General features: G+C 44.3%; 1 protein-coding gene across 6 annotated transcripts in view; it reads right to left on the bottom strand.

The window, feature by feature from the left end:
* The window catches only part of GTF2I (general transcription factor IIi), a 110,221-nt gene that overhangs the window by 18,203 nt on the left and 68,685 nt on the right, over window positions 1-23,333 (bottom strand). For all 6 annotated transcript variants that reach the window (XM_058710191.1, XM_058710192.1, XM_058710193.1 and 3 more), the window contains 8 exons: window positions 19,734-19,844; window positions 18,653-18,718; window positions 15,597-15,780; window positions 12,096-12,154; window positions 10,964-11,035; window positions 6,055-6,238; window positions 4,343-4,401; window positions 564-635 (listed from right to left, as the gene is read on the bottom strand). In XM_058710191.1, coding sequence (XP_058566174.1) covers window positions 564-635; window positions 4,343-4,401; window positions 6,055-6,238; window positions 10,964-11,035; window positions 12,096-12,154; window positions 15,597-15,780; window positions 18,653-18,718; window positions 19,734-19,844 — 807 coding nt within the window. The remainder of the gene's footprint in view (window positions 1-563; window positions 636-4,342; window positions 4,402-6,054; window positions 6,239-10,963; window positions 11,036-12,095; window positions 12,155-15,596; window positions 15,781-18,652; window positions 18,719-19,733; window positions 19,845-23,333) is intronic.

Below are 23,333 nucleotides of genomic sequence, written 5' to 3'. Positions count from 1 at the left end.
AGCCGTATGCGGTGCACCTAAGCAGAGCTCATCACGTTACATCAGAGGCAGAGGCGGCAGATTCCAGATCCAGGCCACAGAACGTTCACACCAGGTACAAAAATGACGGATGGGAAGGCCCCAGGGACACTGCTGTCACTCCCACTCCTTACTTCCTTTTCCATGACAGACACACACCCAATCAACTGAAACACTCCTGCTGAATCTCCTCAGAATCCTCAAGACAGCGGTCAACAGCTAGCTGTCACCAAATCTAAGCTGAAACAAACGAGACTTATTTGCCGCCCGGGTGTGGTAGCCGGACTCGAAGTGCAGACGGTGGGGCGGAGATCCCCCCCCCCCCCCCCCCCCGCCCCACGCCCCAGCTTCTCCCCACCACACACCACACAACTGAATCCAAGAGAAATAAAGTAAGGTGCTCGGGGTAAGGAGCAGACATCAACTAAAACCAAACCCAGTTTCTGGGACCTTCCTTCCGTAGGTTCTGTAGTGCTATCATTCATTCAGAACCTGCCTTTCATTTAGGTTTCTAAACTAAGACATAATCATTGGGTTTTACTTACCAAATTTCAAATTAAAAATCTCCTCCACTTGCTTCCGTAGCTTGGTAATTCTGACATTCCAATCTTCTTTGACTAGAAAGCAAAAATAAACGTAATTAACAATGTTTCCTTCTTGGTGCGGACACACAACTAGGTTGGATGCCACTCTTCTCAGTGATGTTCTTTTTTAACATTTTTTTTTTTTAACATTTATTTATTTTTGAGACAGAGAGAGACAGAGCATGAACAGAGGAGGGTCAGAGAGAGAGGGAGACACAGAATCTGAAATAGGCTCCAGGCTCCGAGCTGTCAGCACAGAGCCCGACGCGGGGCTCGAACTCACAAACCGTGAGATCATGACCTGAGCCGAAGTCGGAAGCTTACGCGAGTGAGCCACCCAGGCGCCCCAGTGATGTTCTTTTTTAAAAGAACACTGTTCATATACAACACTGTGGCAGTTTAGGGAGCACAATCCAGTGACACTCTTCATTCGATTTCGTTTACAAACAAAAACTTTGGGTCTTAAGGAGAAAAAGGATTCCCTGCGCCTGTCAAATAGCAGAACTTCAGGAAGATGGAATTCAAGTATCAGTTCACACTGTCAACAAAGAACGTGCCGGCGAGATTGCTCTCGGCGAGTGCTTTACAAGTGGCTCCTCCGTGGAGACCCAGCACAGGATCCTGACAGGTCAAGGAGGACCAGCTGGTACAGACCCAGGCTTCCCATGCCAGGTTCAACCATATTTCAATTATATCTGAAGTCATAATTATATTTGCTTTCTATACAGACATCCTTGTTTTATCAAACGGATGTGTGGCTAGAAATCCGTAGAAAGCAAAACTTCATTATTCACAGAAATAAACTGTAGGAATACACGTTAAAGGGATTAGGGAGATGTCACTAAACACTCACATCTATAATCTGGTTTATTTCTTTACCCCTGTTTACAAGACAACCATCCCCTTAAAAATTTTTTTTTGTTTTTAATTTTTATTTTAAGTAGGCTCCACACCCAACCTGGGGCTCAAGAGTCACACCCTCTACCGACTGAACCAGCCAAGTGCCAGGACAACCATCCCCTTTTAAATGTAAATAAAAATACAGGGAAATGGGCCATTATGGAAGACACATAGGAGGTCACTTACTTGAACAGACACTCAGGGCTTATTTGCTGGAGCTGTGGATGGAGAGGGCCTTGGAGGCACTATTAGGTGATGGGAGAGGCTGGACAAATAAAGGAGGGAAGGAAAGAGAGAGAGAGAGAGAGAGAGAGAGAGAGAGAGAGAGAGAGAGAGAGAGAGAGAGAGAGAGAGAAGGGTGGGGAAGGCAGAGAGCAAGGGTCACATTCGGCGTGGAAGGGGGCTAGGGGTCTGTGTCTTCGGACAAAGGCAGTGGGAGATGCTGGGCAAGTTCTGGAAATGCTACTAAAGGTCGGTGGTTTCGGAAAACCTTGCAACACACTGTTCACTCTTACTGTAGAAGTACTTTAAAACTGTTCCTTTCAACGAAATCCTAGCATCTCAAGGGTTTACTATGGTGTGCCTCAACCGTTCAGCCGGAGGACGTACGTTTGGTACAAACCAACTTTGAAATATTCCTACAAAGACATCCAGATCCCCTTCTCCACGGTCAAGGGCTTCTGCTCACCTACCCAGTTCCTGCCTCACCCAACACCTCCTTAGAACAGCTGGTACCTGCCATTCTAATGCAAGAAGATGTCTGAGCTACTTCGGGAATCAAGTGACCCTTCCTGTTCTGCCCCTTCAAAGCTCAGTTACCTGGCTAACTCCAAGACTTTCTCACGTGTGCCACCATGCAAATCTTTTACCAAACGGAGGGCAGAGTGTCCCCACGGCGTATTTAAGCCTACAGCTTTTACCGGATTGTGTGTCATTCCAAGAATTAAGTCGACCTCTTGAACGGCAGAACTAAATTCTGTCGTGCGGTGAGACTTGAGCTGGGCCAGCAAAAGACTAGTGCCTGGTTCACTGGCAGACATTTGCCAACTTTAACTCTTGCCAAGATCACCTATGAATGGTGGAAGGCCAAGTATTATTAATGATTCAGATTACCGAGATTTTTCTTTCGATGACGGGCTTTTCGGCCATCTATGTCAGAAGACAACAGATCAAGTACTGCTAAAAACGGGGCCTCTCAATCTGTGGCGCCGGGCACGTATTGAACATCCTCAGGTTTGCAGTCACGATCAGAATTATTAAGAAGTGATCACATTGGGGCACCTGGGCGGCTCAGTCGGTTAAGCGGCCGACTTCAGCTCAGGCCGTGATCTCGCAGGCCGTGAGTTCGAGCCCCACATCGAGCTCTGTGCTGACGGCTCAGAGCCTGGAGCCTGCTTCGGATTCTGTGTCTCCCTCTCTCTCTGCCCCTCCCCCGCTCACACTCTGTCTCTGTCTCTCAAAAAGAAAGAAACGTTACAAAAAAAAAAGTGATCACATTAATCACAACCTTGAATTGACATCTGCCTGGAGAAACGAAGACTCATACAGAGACTTCCATCATATTCATGCTAATCCACGTTAATCCGGTTCGACCCTGGGGAATACTTTCTATTACTTCCCTCAGCAAAAGTCTAAGTCATCTCCAATCTTCAGGTCATTACCAATACTGTTTCTTTGCCTAAATCAACAGCAGGCTGAGGAGGTCGTCATGTGGATTCTTGATGCTCAACTGATCACACTGTTTCCCCCGCAGGATTTGGGGCACAGGAGAATTCTGTTTCCCTTGTACAATATTTCTCAATCACTTTGCACGTGGTTATAAACACAAATGACTTTACAACATAGCCGGCTTACTGGCTGACCTTCACCAGTTGCCCCCAGGTACTCTCAGAGCTGAGGGATCAGTATGTTGACCTTCATTTTTTAATTAATTAATTGTTTTAAAATATTTTTATTTTTAACTAAACTCCACACCCAAAGTGGGACTTGAACTCGCAACCCCAAGATCAAGAGTCACAGGCTCCACCGACTGAGCCAGCCAGGCGCCCCTGAAGGATCTGTAGTTTAGTACAGGTATCTTGTATACCATAGCATGTATGGTAAATACCGCAATATTTACCAGAACAATTAGCTGGCCAAGTTCAGAAACGGCCACTACTTCTTGGCAACAGAAGTCTGTAACACTGTAGAAGACGTGCGAGCTGGGGTCACTTTTCCTGGCCTTATGCAGCGGTCAACAAAAAGATGGCAAAGAAATAAAGGCTGCCTTATAGCTCCAATGGAGGAAATAAAACCATTCACACAGCTGAGCCGGAGAGCCCACGGTTCTGCTGGGCTACGGGGTCAGTGCAGCTGCTGCGATCACAGCCGTGCAGTTAGGACAACAGGCTGCGCGAATAAAGACGAAGGCTGGGATCTGCACGGTCGGCCGCACCGGCCACACGTGGCAGCCAAGCACTTGAAATGTGGCCGCCGCGGTGAGATGCGCTCCCAGTGCAACGTATGCGCCAGAGATTCGCCTGGTCGTGTGTTTACCCACGCGGGTCGGGCTACCAGAAACGCCAGAACGACACACGTCACATCCGGCCACCAGAAAATTCAAAATGACACACGTGGCTTCATCTGTGAGGCACATTATACGTCTACTGAACCCCACTGATCTAAACACACCGCCGAACTCTCTGAGTTTGTGCTGATAAATCAAGAGGACGGTGAGTGTCAAGTGTCCACGTATGACTGGGGGGCGGGGGGAGGAAAGACAAGTACATCACTTTAAAAGATCGTCAAAAAGCTTAAGAAACACTGATCCAGTTTTTACAAGGGATTCACAACTATCTTACCTGGGGTATTCGTTCTCGGCTGAGTGACTTCAGTAGTACTGTGAGTCAGAAGCTCCGGTCTGTAAGAACGCGGCGGAAGTTAGTAACGAGAGCGCGGGAACACCCTGAAGGCCCTCCCCACGCGGCTGTGCACTGCCAACGATTTCCAACATGGATCATCCCGCCTTCATTTCCAGTGGGGGAAAATCGTTCTGAGGACGCGATCATTTTGAAAACAGCAATTTGCACAGCTTCAGGTTTAGAACCGGTGTGTCTTCAAAGGCATTAGGTACTCAACTTTGCAAAACAGTTGGCTTTTGGCCCCAAACAGTTCAACCTGCTGTTTCTAAAACCTCAGAGGAACGCCCTCCTAATAAAGCTCGAAATACCTATGTGTGTTGTCCTAAAGATCCCTCTCCCCGACACGGTGCGACCCAGTGATCACGTAGACAAATGCACGGGCCCCAGAGAGTAAGCCAGACCTATGGATTCTACCCCTATCGCACCCTTCTGTAGTAAAGACAGCCCTTCTGTATCCTCTCCCTGCCCCCCAATCATCCATTCTGCTACCTTCAAAATCAAGCCAGAAGAATCCTTTTAAAATGCAAATCCAAATTATTATTTTTTTTTTTCTTTTTTTTTTCAACTTTTTTTTTAATTTACTTTTGGGACAGAGAGAGACAGAGCATGAACGGGGGAGGGGCAGAGAGAGAGGGAGACACAGAATTGGAAACAGGCTCCAGGCTCCGAGCCATCAGCCCAGAGCCTGACGCGGGGCTCGAACTCACAGACCGCGAGATCGTGACCTGGCTGAAGTCGGACGCTTAACCGACTGCGCCACCCAGGCGCCCCCCAAATTATTATTTTTATTTACAGTAATTTTTTTAAATGTATATTTATTTTTGAGAGAGAGGGAAACACAGAGTGTGTGTGTTGGAGCAAACATGAGTGGGGGAAGGGCAGAGAGAGACAGAGGATCCAAAGCAGGCTCTGTGCTGACAGCTCAGAGCCGAATGCGTGGCTCAAATCCACAAGCCGAGAGATCATGACCAGAGTTGAAGTCAGATGCTTAAGCAACTGAGCCACCCATGTGCCCTCACCGTTTTTATTTTTACAGGAAGCTCTACACCCAACGCTGGGCTTGAACTCGCAACTCTAAGATCAAGAGCTGCACGCTATGTTGACTGAGCCTCCCGCAGGAACCCCTCCAAATCATTTTAAGTGGAACTGGCTTTAAAACCTTTTAATTACTCCGCTGACAGTGTAGGACAGGAGGCCTTCATCCGCGCGCCCACGTCGGCCTGGCTTACCACGCCATACCCACAAGACACCACCACGTCCACCCAGAATGGTGCGGTTGTGTGACACTTCCCTTCTCTACTTTTATTGTTTCCTTCATTTGAAGCCCCCTTCCCACTACTGTTCGTGCACAACTGTCCGACCTCCCCGCCACCCTTACCCCCTCCCCCACAGCACCTAGTAACACCTTATTGCATGTATCTCTAAAATAAGCCTCCCGAGCACAGGGTTCCTGTTGGGCCCGGTTTTGTCTCTCTGGTGCCTGGTACTAAACAAACACCTGCACAAGGAACGAGTCTAAACGCCACACACCTGAAGTTTCAATATGGAGAGTAAGTCCAACTGAGAGAGGAACAAAAGACCTGCTTTCATCAGATTTATAAATCTTTTCTTAAGGACAACATTACATTTGTTTCTGGAGATCACTGTCTCACCTTTTAATAACAAACTTAATTCGATTGCCCACTTGAATGATTTTCTCCAGCCTTGGGATTCCGTACCACGAGGGACTTCTGAAAGGAATGTTTTCGGGTAGTCCTTCCACGTAGAGGTCATTAGGATGTGCTTCAAATTTCTGGTAAGGTACAGCCTTGGCCTCCGTGCTCCCCAACGCTTCCGCTTTACACAGGAAAAAACAATGCAGGAGACTAAGTTTCTGTTGAAATCACGGTTGAGTACAATCCTAAGCAAGGTACGGGTCAACTTTTTGAAAAGTCTGGAAACACACCCAAGAAATGCTGAAATAGACCCAAGTCAGCAAATGCGAGCTGTAAGTGGCCCGTGATCACGAGGTAACTTTCGGTGGAGTTGAGTCTCCTGAATCTAAGGCAACGTTTATAGTGCTACGGTCTCATAAACCAGCTGTCAATATTGAGAAATAAAAGGATAAGGATACTACCACAGAGGACAAAGAATGTAACTCAGATACTACTTTTCCCAATATTTAGAGGGAGGCTTTTGCTACTTCATGCTTTGTGCAGGTGATACTCTGTTTACTGGTTCCCTCGCACAAAGTGATTTCAGGCTATACTTTTACTTGTACTGCAACCATGAGACCGATGTTCTTTACCCCTTAAACCACACGAGTGTGGCATTTTAAAAGGAAATAACTTCTACAAAGAATTCATGGAATGGGAAATAAAGACAGTAAGCAGAGAGTGGTTTACATTAAAAGAAGTGTTATCAACCAAAGGCAATGCACGAGTCTTGTTTAGATCCAGACTCAACAACAACTTTTAAAGGTACTTTCCGGATGAATGAGGGAATTCGGAAAAGGACTGGACAGGAGTGGGTACAAAGGAACGGCTAATTGTGTCAGGCGTGACAGTGACACCGGGGCTGTGTTACGAAAATGAAAGCACAACATAAATGGCACAGGGCCTGGGATTTGCTCTTACGAAGGAAAGACCGGAAAGATGAGCAGTGTGGAAAAATCTTAACGATCAATGAGTCTGAAAAACAGGTATATAGGAACGCAACGCACAGTTTTTCTACTTTTGAATAGGTAGAGAATTGTAATTTTAAAATATAAAATGAAATTTCTAATCTCTGCTCTGAAAACACATCTGAACAGAGCTCTAAAAAAAGGTCTTCTCCTTCCTTATTTCATTAGCACCAAATCAGAAGGGCTCAAGTATAGGCTCTCTCTTTCTCTCTCTCTTTTTAAATATTTATTTTTGAGAGAGAGAGAGAGCGAGCGAGCGAGCGAGAGAGAGAGCACGTGCATGCAAGCTGGGGAGGGGTGAAGCAGGCTCCATGCTGTCAGCACAGAGCCTGATGTGGGGCTTGAACTCACAAACCGTTGTGAGATCATAACCTGATCCAAAGTCGGACACTTAACTGACCGAGCCACCCAGGTGCCCTTAGACCTCTTGGATATAAAAGCAAAGCATGTATATTTGAAAAACCACACGCACTGTAACAAAAATCACGACTGTTAAAAGAAACATTCCTTTAAGAAATATGGTAAAGTCTTTCACACCGCGCCTGGGAGAGATCTATAATGTGATGTGTAAAACAATAATAATTATTTGGTGAAACACATTAGCAAAAAAAAAAAAAAAAAAAAAAAGGGAATATAATCATAATTCTAACAAACTTCCTATGAAATAAAAAAGAATCAACTGCTGGAGTGGAGCCAGGAAGAGCAGAAGTTACGGGGAAAGGGGAAGAAGGGCAGCTGCACTGGCTGCTCATCAGTGAGGCTTCCCCTACAGAAAAGAACAATCCGCCTGTCTCCCTGTTGCCCCCTTTCCCACAGGCCATTCAACACCTTCTCGCATATGAAACGTTCACGTGTTGCTCTGCGGTGCATCTTCCCTCATCTGGGGACGGGCACTGCCTCCTGCCCCACTGGGTTGTCGGCACCTGCAGCCTGGCCATTCATGGACGCCAAATGCCTAAAACTGATTATGCTGCTGGGGCAGGGAAACTTTCAAGACTTAGGATGCTTGATACTTCTGGAAAATGTAAGCTTTCCTCTTTTCCCTTCAGGAACCTTAAAGAAAGCAGCAAATCTCTCTAAAGTAGCTACAGTCCCAGACTCACCGAAGGCCACAAGCAAAAGCAAAACTAGCTCGACTTTCACCGTTTATACTACAACAACACATAAGCTCTTACCTATTTTCTTAGGTCTGACACAATGCCAAAATATTTTCCACCGGCCACTGTTCACGGGAGTACATGGGCTCGTCAACGGCCTCCTCCTTCCACGAGGCTTGCTTGGTAAGCATCAGTGGTGCTAAGAGGTTTGGCCGACTGCTTTCCCAAGCTCAACTTCCAGAAGCACACACCAGGGCAAAATTTAAGCCTGTTTGTGCAGATACTCGTGAACTATACTGACACTATGCTGGCTTCTCTAATGATGAACAATGTTCTTCACCTGATTCATTTTACTAAATGCCTTGGAAATATACTGATTTTTTTTTTATTAAAAAATTTTTTTTTGACGTTTTATTTATTTTTGAGAGACAGAGTGTGAGCAGTGCAGGGGCAGAGAGAGAGGAGACACAGAAACTGAAGTAGGCTCCAGGCTCCGAGCTGTCAGCACAGAGCCCGACGCAGGGCTGGAACCCAAGGACGATGAGACCATGATCTGAGCCAAAATCAGATGCTTAACTGACTGAGCCACCCAGGTGCCCCAGAAATATACCAATTTTTAAAGTGGTTAAGATTCCTTAGTTTCTACCTCATTAGCTGATTTCCAACCAGCTGATTTCTAAGAGGAGAGAACGTGTCACTGAGGTCCTGTATTCATACTGCGCAGTCCAGAACACGGATGAGGAGGAAAAACTTAAAATCCGGACTTCCACAACGCCTTCAATTCTCAGGCAAACAGCAAGTACACGGATCCTGCGCATGACACTCCTCAGGGACCCAAGTTTGTAGCTGCTATCTGGGCTGCACCTACAGGCTGGTTTATTGGGTCCTTTAAGACCCGGTGCCAGGAGCCCCTTTCGGAACCCGCGGGGCAAACGAGAGTCCTCACCAAGGAGTCTTGGCTTTTTTGTGGTAGAACTCAAAGGGATTCTTTCACAGCACAGCGAGAACCGCCGCCGTCCTGAGGCCTGTGCCAGCCACCCCGCCCTCCCCCCGCTGCGGTCTCCCCAGTGCAGGCCAGCCGGGTCCTCCCGCACGTCTGCGGGTCTTGTCAGGGAGTCCAACGTGCACTACACGACCGAGAGGCTCGGTGATTTCTCATGGCTCTAGCCACACTTCAGTGAGACCGACCCGTCCACCCAGAAATCTGTGCTCCAGCACCACGCACGGTTCCAGCAGATGAGACACGCGGGGTCCTGGCTGTCATTATCTAGCGTGTGGTAGCGGGAGGCAGAAGACAACCGCTAGGCGCTGTGCGGAGAGAAAACGCGACAAGGTGTGGGGTATGGCAGACAGGTGACCCAGCAAAGACCCCACCAGAGCGGCCACACTGAAACGGAGAGGCACGGAATGATCTGAGGTAGCAGCAGTGCAACCCTCCCCAGGAGGACGTGACCTTGGAAAAATAAAGGACAGGGAGATGGTCATTACGGCTGGTAGGAAGTGAGCAAGTAGGCCAGTACCATGAGGCGACATCAGAAGATGGGGGGGGGGGGGGGGGGGGGGGGCGGCGGTGGCCATGACCAGGGACTGAGAAGCTTATTCCAAGAACAAAGGAAGGCCACCGAATGGAAAACAGGGAAGGGACAGGCCTCCATTTTTTGTTGGCGAGGAGATTAAAATCTAGCTGCTTGGCGGCCCTGGCTTTCCCAGCAGTGAGGGACAGCAGCCGAGAAAGAGAGGGTATGGATCTGGGGTGGGCTGAAGGTACAGTCAGCAGGAGGCCTGTAACCATCAAGAAATCCAGGGTCACTCCTAGGGGTTTGGCCCGGACAATGGAGGGACAGGATGGGGGAAAGGAACATATTATGGGGGAGGGGGCACATCAAAGGCTCTGATTAGGATGTGTGATGTCTGCAGAGATATCAAACAGGCAGATAAAAATAAAGGTGTCTGGTGTTAGATGGAGTTTCCAGGGCTAGAAGCTTAATGCGGAAGTCAGCAGGGTATAGACAATCTATAATGTGTAAGACCCCAAGATAGAGAGGGATTACCTGCAGAGAAAGCAAAGCAGGAAAAATGAAGGGGGGCTCAGGACTCAGCTGCCAGGCAGCTCTCCAAGATGTGAACACTGAACTAAGGGGAGGTATCATCGTGAGTGAAAAGGACAGCGGCCACTGAGACAGGAAGACAGCAACAGTCAACAAGGTTCGAAACTGTCCACATAAATAGTTTAAATCGGTTAACAAAAGAAAAGGAAGAAACACAGCCACTGAAGGCCGCTGAGAGGCGGGACAGAGCAGGGGAGAGCAATCCTAGGGAACAAAAGATGCCACGCGTGACAAATCAACCCAAGGGCCAGCGTTTCGGGATGCAAGCCAGCAAGGCCGGGAAACAAGCTGAAAACGGTGTGGGTCACTCCGCGGTTTCTGATACCCAGCCCCTCGGTGACAAACTGTGACCAAAGGCCTCCTTTCCTATGAAGAGTCACAGCAAGTGCTGCTCAGGATCCGCTGAAAAAGGACTCCAAGGCTGCGAGATCCCCTGCACTGTATCAGCTCCCCACGTGCAGGAGTCCCCCCCACCGCGCCGCCCCCCCCCCCCCCCCCGGAAAGAGCTCCAGGGGCTTTCGGCGCACTGTCCTCTCCTCTGTGCTGAAACCTTTTTACGATTAATGTATGCTATTCACCAATTAAGAAACAGTAGAGGGGAGTCATATTCACTGTCACTGTTTTACTTTCTTAAAGCAGAACTGGGAAAATGTATTCAGTAATACAGTTTAGTCATGGGGAAAATGAGACTTACCAAATTTTTTGCAGAAAAGCTGGTCTACCATCTTTCGTAATTTAGTGATTCTGGCATACCACTCTTCCTTCACTGTAACAGGAACAGATACACACGCGTCCTCAGACTGATGGAATCACTAAGCCAGGTTAACTAAGTATTATCATTGTAACTTGGGCAGTACTACTACTCTGTTCGAAGAGTTTCTTTTTTTAACTCGTTAATTTTATTTTAAGTAGGCTCCGTACCCAATGTGGGGCTCGAACTCACAACCCTGAGTTCAAGAGCTGCTTGCCCCACGGACTAAGCCAGCCAGGCCTCCCTGTTCGAAGATTATTTCTGAGATTTCAGAAAGTGTTTCTTAAAAACAGTGCTGACACTGAATAAAAAGAGTAAGAACAACTCAAACAATGAAAAAAATGGAAACGGATCACTGAAGAGTAATTTTACACGGCTACTCTCAAGTGTCATGAACACAACTAGGAAACATCAGAGTTCAGCTCACTCCAGAACAGCCTACAGGTGAGCTGCACGACGATACGTGTAGGGATAGGATAAGACCGAAAACAGGACGCAATCTTTCCGTTACATCAGCTGGGAGTGACGGGACTTGCGGTCTTACGTCCCCACCCCCTGGCCCTCCAGAGCCAAAGGAAGAGGACCAACTGCGCTTGTCTTGCCCCCGAAACACGGCTCACCGACTTCAGTGATGACACCCGTGGCCCTGCGCTCTAAGAAGTAAACCCTTTCATGAGACGTGTATGGTGACGAGTGAGGATTCAGTCGACCGACACAGACCTGGGCAACGACACACCGTCCGGAACACTGTGCCAGGGAACATGTTCACATCTCGCAAGTAGACCAGGCACTGCTCCTTCGGTCTACCTGGTGTGGGGTGTCTGCCCGTATTTGTAACAGATCGTTAGGAACAAAATGAGGGGATTCTTCTAGGGAGCAGAGAACAGTATTTCGATACCGTCTATTTCTTGTATATAATGTTCTGAGTTGACACGGTTTTTTAAAAAAAGTAATCTCCACACCCAACGTGGGGCTTGAACTCAAGACCCGGAGATCAAGAGTGTCAGGCTCCACTGACTGAGCCGGCCAGGCGCCCTGATCTGACACACGGGTTGAAACAAGACTGGAGACCTACCTCCTGAAGCGGGTTTATCGAGCTGTAAGTCTTCACGTGTTGAATTCAGAAGTTCATGTCTGAAAGGTGAGGAAAAAGTACTAAGTATTTACCAGGCAATATATGGCAAAAATAGTAACCACTAGCACTTATTTGATATTCAGTCGTGAAGGCCAGTTTTAAAAAGAAGAGACAATATGGGCTCTTGAGCACAATTAAACCTTAATTTCCAGAGATTTCCAGAGAGTAACAAAACAAAATGGAAATTGCAAATTGTTTCAATAAGGTGCTTCTTGGACCATGTGTCCTTCATTCACTTTACAACCCAAAGGGATCTTATAAAAAGCGTTACCACCAAAAGAAGCGAACATAAAAACTTTAAGTGAGATCCTTTAATTTTACATTATATTCAAGACTCACTCAGTTCAACATATCTATAAATTGGTTATAAGGACACTAAATATATTTTAATACTAACACATTTGCGAGACAGATTATAAGTTTTTTGGGGTTTGGTTTTCTTTTTGGTAATTACAGAAACCTCCCAGGAAATAATTTCTAGATCACAGAATTCCCATAATCCAACTTATATATGCAATCATTCCATTTTGATGTAATGGTCAAAAGTCCAGTGTTGCTAGTGGGGGGATTGGGAACTGGCTCAGATATCAGCAGGACCATGCCTATTTTAACAACCATCTCAGAAATGCTGCAAAGTAGCACAGGACAGAGTCAATAGTGCATATATAATATTTAAGTAACATTAGTGACCTATAAACTCTGCTAAACTCTATAGAAATATCCTTCTAAATAAACAAAAGACTTTACATATATCAAGACTAACCACAGTAACCGTTAGGGAAAGGCTTATTTAAGAAGTCCCTTCCAAATGTGGAGGATGGCCTGCCATGAAAGAATATACTGAACGGACTCGAAACAGGATGCGGGCAGCATAGAGCATCCCGTGATCAGCCTGCATTAACATTTAAACATCCAAACATAGTTCTGTACACTTTAAAGTTAGCAAATGAGAGCAGCACCTAATAAAATAATTTGCCTGTGTTCTTTAAATAGTGTTACTTAAACACAGATTCAAAACCTCTAACGTTAGAAACAACCCAATAAAATGACAGTACAAAAGAGTTCTTAAAACATCAAACTTCTTTATGTATCAACATCCAGGGGGAAGGGGACGCCTGTTTATGGTTCTTGGCCAGGGTCAGGGCTGTAGCGTTTACAGGGCCGCCATCTGGTTTATAATTCGATTTCTGGAGCCTACTGCATCTTGAAACTACAATGTACTTGAAGGAAAACTAACGGTTAGCAACAAGTTCCTCTCTGAGGAGGACAGCTCACTTATTATCTTGCGGTGCCTCTCGGGTCTTTTCCATCCTTCGTTAAATCTCAAAAGCTGTCATCCCCTCACTGAACACCGAGAGGCCAGCATGCTTGGTTGTCATCTCTGATCAGAGTGGTCGTTAAATTCCTCACTTTTTCAACAGTACCAGTGTTCCCAATGTAATGAAGCTGGACACGTCTACCAACAATACTATCATCCCACTACTTTTAGTCACTTTACCGTTTATAGTTCAAGCTATGTCAGGAAAAAGTTTCAAAATCAGTTATAATATGCACACAAATTCAAAAAGACTCACTTCGAATGGAAGGACTTAAAATGAAAGCCATGTCTTCCAAAAGAAGTGAACCCAGCGGCCCTCCCTGGGGCAGGAGTACCTCTTGGTCTAAACCCATAACAGCTTCCTTCTCATGCCTGTACCTGGTTGAAGAATAAGTACTTGACAGAATTCCAACCAGAGAAAGTAAGGCCACCTTCCAAGAGAACACAGGTAGTTACTGTCTCTTCCCCATACACTGCCTGGCTGTGAGGCCTAGATTACTGCATCCCGTTCATGGCTGCTCTAAGGAAACGATCAGCCCAAGGAAGGAAGAATCTGGTGAGAGCTCCAAGTACCACTTTTAACCATCCTACCTCTGACCTCCTCATGAGGCGAGAGAAGCATCGTTAACTGTATCAGGTTGACTGACTTAGGGATTTCTGTCCCTTACTGCTGCAGATCCTAACTGCTACCCCACCTCTCCCATGTCAAAAAGTCTCTCTTTCCTTTCACAAATGCTTGGCAAGTTTGGCTGGCTCCCATCATTTGCACTTAGAAAACAGGGAGAATGGCTTGACAGCATTAATATCCATTACTGCGTAAAGCAAGCTTACCATCACTGTGACGGTTCATTCTTTATGAATAACCTGGTCTTATTCTCTAAAACCTAGTGATTTTTTTCCCTTATCCTTAGGGCACTAGGACATCATGAGGTGTGGCAAGGTATATAGCTTTCTTTGTCTCATGCTTAGCCCACTCTGTAATTTTTACAGGTTCGGAAAACAACGGTTATTCATTTTTGATACTTCTAAGTGGGATGTCACTAGATAAAGACTCAACATTTTCATGTCTCATACATACAACTTTTACAATTTACAGGACTAACCAGCATCCAGCCTTTTAAGTGAAAACTTATATTGTAGCAATTATATTTTATAATTTCCGAAAAACTATTCTCCATCCGTTCCCCTTTATAAATACACGTAGCACTTGCTTCATGGATGTAACAGGAAGTTTCCATCTTTCTTCATTGGCTGAAATCTGTTGCAAATGTCCTCAGTTTTGTAAACCTTTCACTTTAACCTTCACAGAATCCCAGAGGAAACTATGAGTGTGTCATGTGGCTGCCAGTTTTAAACGCAAGCATTTACGTTCCCAATCACAACTGTTGCACTGATGCTTTTATAAGAGCTCCTTATTGGACCCTTTATGCCAGGCCTTAGGGAATTTATAGCATTCTGCTACCTTAGGCTTTTTTTCCATTCTTCCATGGTTTCACTTATTTTTAATTTTATAACTTACATGCATTTCCATATATGCTTTTAAAAATTCAGATCAAGGGGCACCTGGGTGGCTCAGTTAGTTAAGCATCTGACATGGGCTCAGGTCGTGATCTCACAGCTCGAAGGCTCGTGAGTTTGAGCCCCACATTGGGCTCTGTGCTGATAGCTCGGAGCCTGGAGCCTGCTTCGGATTCTGTGTCTCCCTTTCTCTCTCTGCATCCCCTGCCCCCAACTCACACTCACTCTCTCCCTTTCTCTCTCTCTGAAATAAATAAACATTACAAAAAAATTTTTTTTAATTCAAATCTAAAATCAAGACACTGTTTTACTGATATTAGTTGGTACTGCATTACTTTTTATATTATACTGATTCCTTTACTTAGCAGCAAACTGGAAAAAGAACATGACGGCTATGTGGGAATCACGTACAGGCAGGTATTCATGTTCCGAGAGCCAACTCTGGGCATGACCACGAAAATCTTGTCCACAGACACATTCAAAAGTGGTAAATAAAACAATATATAACTCAATCTAATTAAGATATAGCCCTAGAGATTGATGAATGTTTGGTAACAATATAGAAAGATGCACTAAAGAACAAAGATGAGAGTCCACAGTCTTACTTCTTAATCACAAAACGAATCCTTTCCTTTGCAAGTAATATCCTCTCAAGGCGAGGAATTCCATAAGTAGACGGTCTCCTAAAAGGAATTCCTTCCGGAAGTCCTTCTACATAAAGATCTTCAACGTGTGACTGGAAAAGAGGGTACGGGATCGTCACAGGACCTTTGGCTTTTATAGCTTGAGCTTTAAGGATAAAAAGAGAAAGGAAAAATCATTCAATGACAAGGATTAACCACAGATTGTACAACAGAATAAATGAACACGTACTGCTCTGTACGTTTTGTAGCTTTATCTTTACTTCTGCTTACTGTAACTGAATCATCACAAGAAAAATAGTACAAAAGAACTAAAAGAAAAAGAACACCAAAGGTGCCGGTACTCTAACCCAATCTGCAATCAAATAGTGGATTATTCTGAGTCATGTAGATGCAGCCAGATGTCCTATTGAAACCTGAACCACCCATGAGCCACAAAAACACGTTGGTAAACATCAGCTAACACATACAGTAAAATTTTTCAACAATAAACTTTAGTGTAAGAAAAGAGTTTTTAATGAAATAACTCACGCAGAGGATTTTCTTAATTGGAAAGCTTCTGCCAAGATTGATTTATCCAAAGGTAAAATAATATAGCAGCTACAGGTCAAAAAAGCACGGAGACTCTTAGGAATCAAATAGAAGGAGAAAGACCTTGGTGATTCCATCAAACAAACTGCAAAGGATCAGGTTTTCTAAACAGCAGGGTAGTGTTTCCAGGTGTGATGGTGGAGCTGATATTAAGACCATGCTTTCCTCTCACCCAACTCCCCATTTTCAAATTTTTTTTTTTCGAGTAAGCTTTACGACCAAGGTGGGGCTCGAACTCACGACCCCAAGATCAAGAATGGCGCGCTCTACTGAATGAGCCAGCCAGGCACCCCCTCGATTCCCCATTTTGAATATAGACTTGATAGAGCTAAAATGACATGATGTCCGGGACACCGCAGGTTTAAAATATTAAAACAGGCTTGCATCAGAAAGAGATGGGACAGGAGAGAGCGGACAAGGAAAATACTGGAATGTTAAATACCGGCTGTTGAATCTGGGTGGTGGATACTTAGAGGGTCTGAACATCATTTACATTCTTTTTGTTTGGAAGTTTCCAGAATAAAAAGATTGAGAAAAGCATCAGGTGAGCTCATCCACAACACAGGCACATTGGTCGACAGTAGTAAAACTTTCACAGCTAAACCTTTTGACACGGAGTCAAACACACGCCAAGTGTCCTATGAGTGCAGAGCAGACACGCATCGCTCTTCTCACAAAGGCTTCTACTTCGTTCACGAACACAGCGGAGTCACAGAAAAAGTCTTCTAGCGAGTGTGCGCCGTAAGAACAGCAGAGTCGCTAAGGACGCGACGAAAGGCTCCAAGTCCCCAAAGGAAAATGACTTCTGTGCACTCCCTTTCTTCCTTCTCCTCCCGGGGGAATCCCCCTCAGCAGAACAGCTGCTCCTTTTTCCTAGTAATTTATGTGAAATTCGTCTGTTTGCCGAACATTAATACTTGTACTTGAGTTTCACATTCACCACGGTACACGTTAATACGGAGTCACGGTTAATATCCTTTGTTTACACCGTGCACCCGAAAATCCTGTTCCCACAGAACAAGGAAAATATCTTTCCTTGGGGCGATTACCATTAAAAAGGTTTCAAATTGTAAAATGTGAATACCGTGCCTCTCATCTCATAATGGTTGGTAAGCATTATTTTCTCATATGCAAACTAATGAAATGAATCACCATCACAACAAAAGCAAAAACATAATCTGTGCTTCTCTTTGTGAGATTTATAAAACTGTTAGGACAGTAAATTCTTCTTCCTCGAAACAGGACTGCGTTAAGTCTATAATAACACAGCTATAAACAGCGAGCACCTTCTCTGTGCTTACACACCACTTACAGGAAGCTCTTTACACACACTACGCTGTCTGTCTCCTCACATCTTCCCAGCACATCTACGCTCTCCTGACCGTTTCACCGGAGAGGACAGCAAGGCTCAGAGAGGATGAAGGGGACCGGCCAAGCCTCCTGTCCCAGGGCCCGGGACCTTACCAGCACGGGACAGTGCTTAATGTAGAGCGAATTAGGGGAGTCTCTGCTCTGAAGTGGGCCGATTAAAACCACAGGCAAAAAGCTACGGCTTCTGGAGAGGGAGAACTACTAAGAGAACCTGCAGGAAATAAGTGAATGCATTAAGGGCAAGTTACTGAATTTGCTACTGAATTTCCTCTTATTCTAAATCTTCGCTGACAGGTCAGCTGTCATCCATGGAAAGGATACAGGAGCTATTATTTCAAGTTTAGTAAAGTCAATAATGTCAGTGTAGTTTATCATGTAAGAAATTCACCCAAAGCAATTCAGTGATACCGGAGAGCACCCTAAAAATAGGATTTTCAAGTTAAAAAATTCAATATATTGACCCATTTAAAGACTGTCAGTGAACTGCAAAGTAAAGAATCCTCCAAATAAAAACACAGCGAAACAGCTGATACTCTCCAGCGATGGTTGCTATTTTTAGGTGAGAATTTAATATATGCCGACCAGTAATAACACTGGTTGGTCACTAAAGATAGATGGAGGATAGAATACGAAAAGAAAAGGAGAATGTGAGACCTAACTTAAACAATTATGCATCAATAGCAGAACAAATAAGGACATCTAGTTGAATACTGGACTTAACACAGTGGATTAAGAAAGACTATGACTGAAGAATTTTATCTTCAATTAGCTGTCCAGGGTGCAACAAATATGTATGTGAACTCCCAAACGCGCAAGCAGAAGGATTACAGGAAATGCTAACTGATAACCACAGAGACAAAACTTTCCCTAGGCTTCCTAGTGACAAGGTCTGTAACATCTGGACGGACCCTACCCATGACCTTGCGACGGACACATATGCAAGTAAGGCACACTTCACTGGGAGAAGCGGCCTTTTGTACACTGACTGGTTGAAAAGTAACCCCATTATTAAAATGCTTTTCAACAAACTACTCAAGAATTTTTGAGTTCAGACTTACCATATTTTCTTTCAAACAACTCTTCCACTTGTTTACGGAGATCAGTGATTCGAGCATTCCACTTCTCTGAAAAATTGGGAGTCACAGTTACATCTCAATGAGGAATCCCCGTTGGGGGCACTGCTGTGTTGAGATGACCCAACACCTAATGACTTATTTTCTACATCATACATTCAAATTAATTTTTTTCTGATTTTTCCCCCGACGTTTATTTATTCATTTTGAGAGAGACAGAGACAGACACAGAGACAGAGTGCGGGGGAGGGGCAGAGAGCAGGGGAGACACCGAATCTGAAGGAGGCTCCAGGCTCTGAGCTGTCAGCATAGAGCCCGACGTGGGACTCAAACCCACAAACCGCGAGATCATGACCTGAGCCGAAGTTGAACACTTAACTGACTGAGCCACCCAAGCACCTCCCCTAATTTTTTATTACATAATCTCTACGGCCAACGTGGGACTCGAACTCACAACCCTGAAATCCAGCGTCACATACTGCACCGAATGAGGTGGCCAGGTAACGCCAGTCCTAATTGCTAATAATCCAACTCCATCTATATAATTTTACTGCTTTCTTAAGAACTTTTCCCTTTTTTGTGGTTCTTAGAATTGGTCCAATAAGAGATTTTAAGAGATGGTTTACAGTTTATTTTTGAAACACTTCTTACTGAATACCTCTTTTTAGCCTGATAATTTCTGAAAAGCAGGACAGAAAAGACCAGTCCAATTAAACACTGTACGGTGGAGGCAGAAAAGAGGGAGGGCTCCAAGGTCGTTCAGGAAACCTTCTAAAACATGTCTAAGTTGTGTGGAAATAAGTATCTACGTACAGTTGCAACCTAAACTAGAGTGCCACGTAAACTTACTACTATCTATATAAATTCAATTTAAATCCGGTATTTAGGACTATGACAAATTAAAATACTAAAATGCTATTTAAAAAATGGAGACGTTCAATGTTTTAACTATACATTTTAAAGCAACCCCCTTCCCCCCAAAAAGAAAGGCTAGAACTCTGATCAGGAACAGAAAGCATTTGGAAGGACAGAGAGCAAAGGGGCCTGTATTTGACCCAGAACCTACCGAAGTTGAACTCCCTCACTTTCCGCTTCCCAGCATTGGCAGGCTCCGTGACTGGTGGCTGGGGCGGCTCGCTGCTCTTTGGTCTCTTGGTAGGTGGAGAGTAATCATCATCTTGAAAAAGAAAACCGTCATCACTGGAGGAACGGTCTAAGTGAGTTAGGGCCACCGTCTGCTCAATACTCAACATTCAAAAGGATGGGGGGAGGGGGCTTTCCACGCGCGCGTAGCAGCAGCCATCAGTAGGGTCCCTCTCGGCCTATTCCTTCCCAGGCATGCCTGCAGGTTCCCTACTCTTGGGTGATGTGCTCAGGTGAACATTCCTCACTTTCCTTGGCCTTACTTCATTTTCTTTCGTTTGCTCTCTTCAAATCACATCCTCATAAATCTCCCTTCTCCCCTAACTCCTCTCAGTTCCTAGGATTACAGTTTCTTTGAAGCCTTTCAAGAAAAAGATTTTGATAGACACAGATACCTACAATTATACAAATACATAAGAAAAAGGGGAGGAAATATATAGCTTGAAGAGAAAAATGCTCCAGCTTACACAAAATCCAGGCATGCATAAACAGGGAGGGCGGATACTACACGTCGAACACTTTGAACAAACACAAAACTCACAGAATTAATGAAACAGGGCGGCTACGTTATCTGTGAAACAGATAATACTGACTGAGTGAAGACAAAACCTAGCAGAAATGAGCAATCAGAGATTTCAGTACGGAACGTGGACTACTTAAGATGTTTGTAGACGTTCGTAGCGTGAGTTCATGCCAACCTCTTCACGGACAGGTCTGCAGCTCAACTCTGCTAGGACTTCAGCTAGTACGTGAATTAAGGACATCTGAATAAAGTAAGAGCTGTCAACGTCATCTTTTCTCTAGCCCCTGAAAATGTCACGTGGCACAGTACTAAGAGTTATGCTCAAAGCTCATTCATAAATTACTAAAAACCTCACTCTGAGAAATCCATACTGGAAACTAAATATGGGGTAGAGGAGAAATAGCCACTGTGTTAAAGGCCGTCACCAAAAGATGCCACGCAGGTAAGACAGGTCCCCTTTTAGGTCTTTCTCACTGTCGCCTGACAGTTCAAGACACCGGCGCAGGGAAAGCTAAGTGACCATGTCACAGCACTCGCCAAAGCAGCCGAGATCACATTCCAACCGGAACTCACACCAGCAGACTAACGCGTCACTCTCGCAGAGGCAACAAGAAATCCAAATCTCGCCAAATATACAACGTTGCCTGGGACAGCCACATGTAACTTTTATGTCCTTGGTATGTACATTTAACGTACAAGGGGAAATTTGACCGAAGCCTAAAATACTTGTATGTCGGTCCCATCACAGCAGCAGAGAGCACAACAGACGCTGTCCCCCCCCCTGGTTCGTGCACTCTGGGTTCTTCCTCTAATGCCAACCAACATTCCAGTAACCTGAAATCATTTACTGATTATTTTATCCAATAGGAGAAAAAGTCACCAATATCACCAATACCAGATCAAGTCACATCAGGACCCATTTATGAGCTGGGAAAGACCAAGATGCTACGTTTAGGGGATGCTACTTTAGGGAAATGTTATCAGATGAACGATTTACGACACTATAACTTCCAGGTGCTAACTGCCACTGTAGAAACCCTTGTTCAAATCCAGAACAAAAGGAAACCTACCATAGAAGATTTCAAAGTTACAAACCACTAGTAAAATAAAACTAGCCCGTGTCATCTGGGCTTGTTTAATTACTACAAGGATTAGTGGTCAAATAGCTATAAAAATGGTCAAGAGGCTATAAAAGACTATCAAGTAATTAAATTCAACCTAAAAAGACACATTTGGGAAAACATACTGAAAAAAACCACCCCATCTTTTTCAACTCCCAGTTTTAGAAACCTAAGTATATTTTGATGCTAGTTGGTATAAGGTAAAACAAAAGACATTCGTTTCACCTATGAATAGTGTCAAATCATTTTATCTTAATTTTTAAGTAATCTCTATGCCCCTCACGGGGCTCAAACTCATGACCCCTCAGATCAAGGGTGGCAAGCTCTAAGAACTAAGCCAGCCAGGCACCCAAGTGTCAAAGCATTTTAAATGCTTCATGTTAACATTTCTTTAAAAACATTAAAAACAAAAGGACTGTCCCTGTAGGCTAATGTAACCTATTTCTACAGTCATCATTTGAGCTGACTGTTAACCGAATTACATAAAATGAAAACTGAAAGAGAATAAAAAACAAAAACAAAAACAAAAACAAAAAAACCTGAGAGCTGGAGGGTGGTAATGAAAGATCCCAGCAATCTATTATATTGATCTCTACTACAAACTCTTTGAAACGGAGGCCAAGGGGAAAGGGCACAAGAGCGTTGTCAAAACCCCTTGAATCAGTTTATTTTAGACCATAAAAGATTTCATAGGATAAACATATTTTACAAACGCAACCTCATTAACCATTAGGACAAAAAAAAAAAAAAAAGAACAAAGACAAATCTAGGGGAATATTTTCGAACCAGACAAATGAGAGAACAGATTGGAACATATTAAAAAGTGGTATCTCATTTCTTTCTCTCCAGCCAGAAATAATGACGTTCAACCTATACATGTGAACAAATGCAGAGAGATGGATTTAATTATTTGTGATAATAAAATATATTACCACACATTCTAGTAAGACTATCCCATTTCATAATCACTTTTGGGGTGTTTTGTATTATGTGACACGTGGAACAAAATCAAAAGATCAGCTACGAACTTGCCCGTATCTCCCGTGGTCTTCTCCACTCTTTGCTACAAAAAAACCTGTAATTTCTTTTGCGAAGAGCATGAGAAAATGTTATTCTTGACCTCGAAATCCTTTCCACAAAGGATCAAAATTACCTACTTCTCTGCAGGAAAAATACCAAATAGAGCTCTAAATGTTTGCCTCCATCTTCTAACCAGGCCCTGCAGAGAGAACGCTGGCGTCCTAATTATCGTGGTATTTCCCACATTACAATGTGGGAGCCACCACTTTTGTGTTAAAAGACACACAAGTTCAGGGAGCTTCAAATTCAAGCCCGAATTGAAAAGCTTTACTTCATCGATACTAAAAGCTTGTAAGATAAATTTCAAAATATTTTAATGCGAAAAGGTTGCTACGCGCGAGTATTTAGGCGCCACGTTGCCAGTACTAACACAAGCACCCACCGCATCTTGAAAAAAGGCAGCGACGTCCCGGGACTCAATACTTATATTTAGAAACCCCCGGTCTCTTTTTTGCAACATATTTACAAACACACCTAGGGACAATACAGACTTCTGAGATCAAATGTATTATGGCATTCTTAAAACTGAATGCATTAATAGAACATGAAACAAATTTTCTGATACTCTTACGTGCAACATACTCAAATGCTAATGTTTTCATCATACAATGTGATAGCTATGTTTTAAGAATTGAAATAAACTAGGCACTGTATCCCCTTCGAAATTAGGCAGAGCCGTTAAGAATTACATTACCCGTTTCAAATTAATGGATACCAGTTTTCACCCATGGACCCAGGTCCCAACTCCTCTAAAATTCTAATCTCTACATAAATAACTGCAATTTCATTAAGTGACTCT

The sequence above is a fragment of the Neofelis nebulosa genome, chromosome 18 (genome assembly GCF_028018385.1).
Source record: "Neofelis nebulosa isolate mNeoNeb1 chromosome 18, mNeoNeb1.pri, whole genome shotgun sequence".
Taxonomy (NCBI): Eukaryota; Metazoa; Chordata; class Mammalia; order Carnivora; family Felidae; genus Neofelis; species Neofelis nebulosa.
This window is presented reverse-complemented; position numbering and strand designations above follow the sequence as displayed.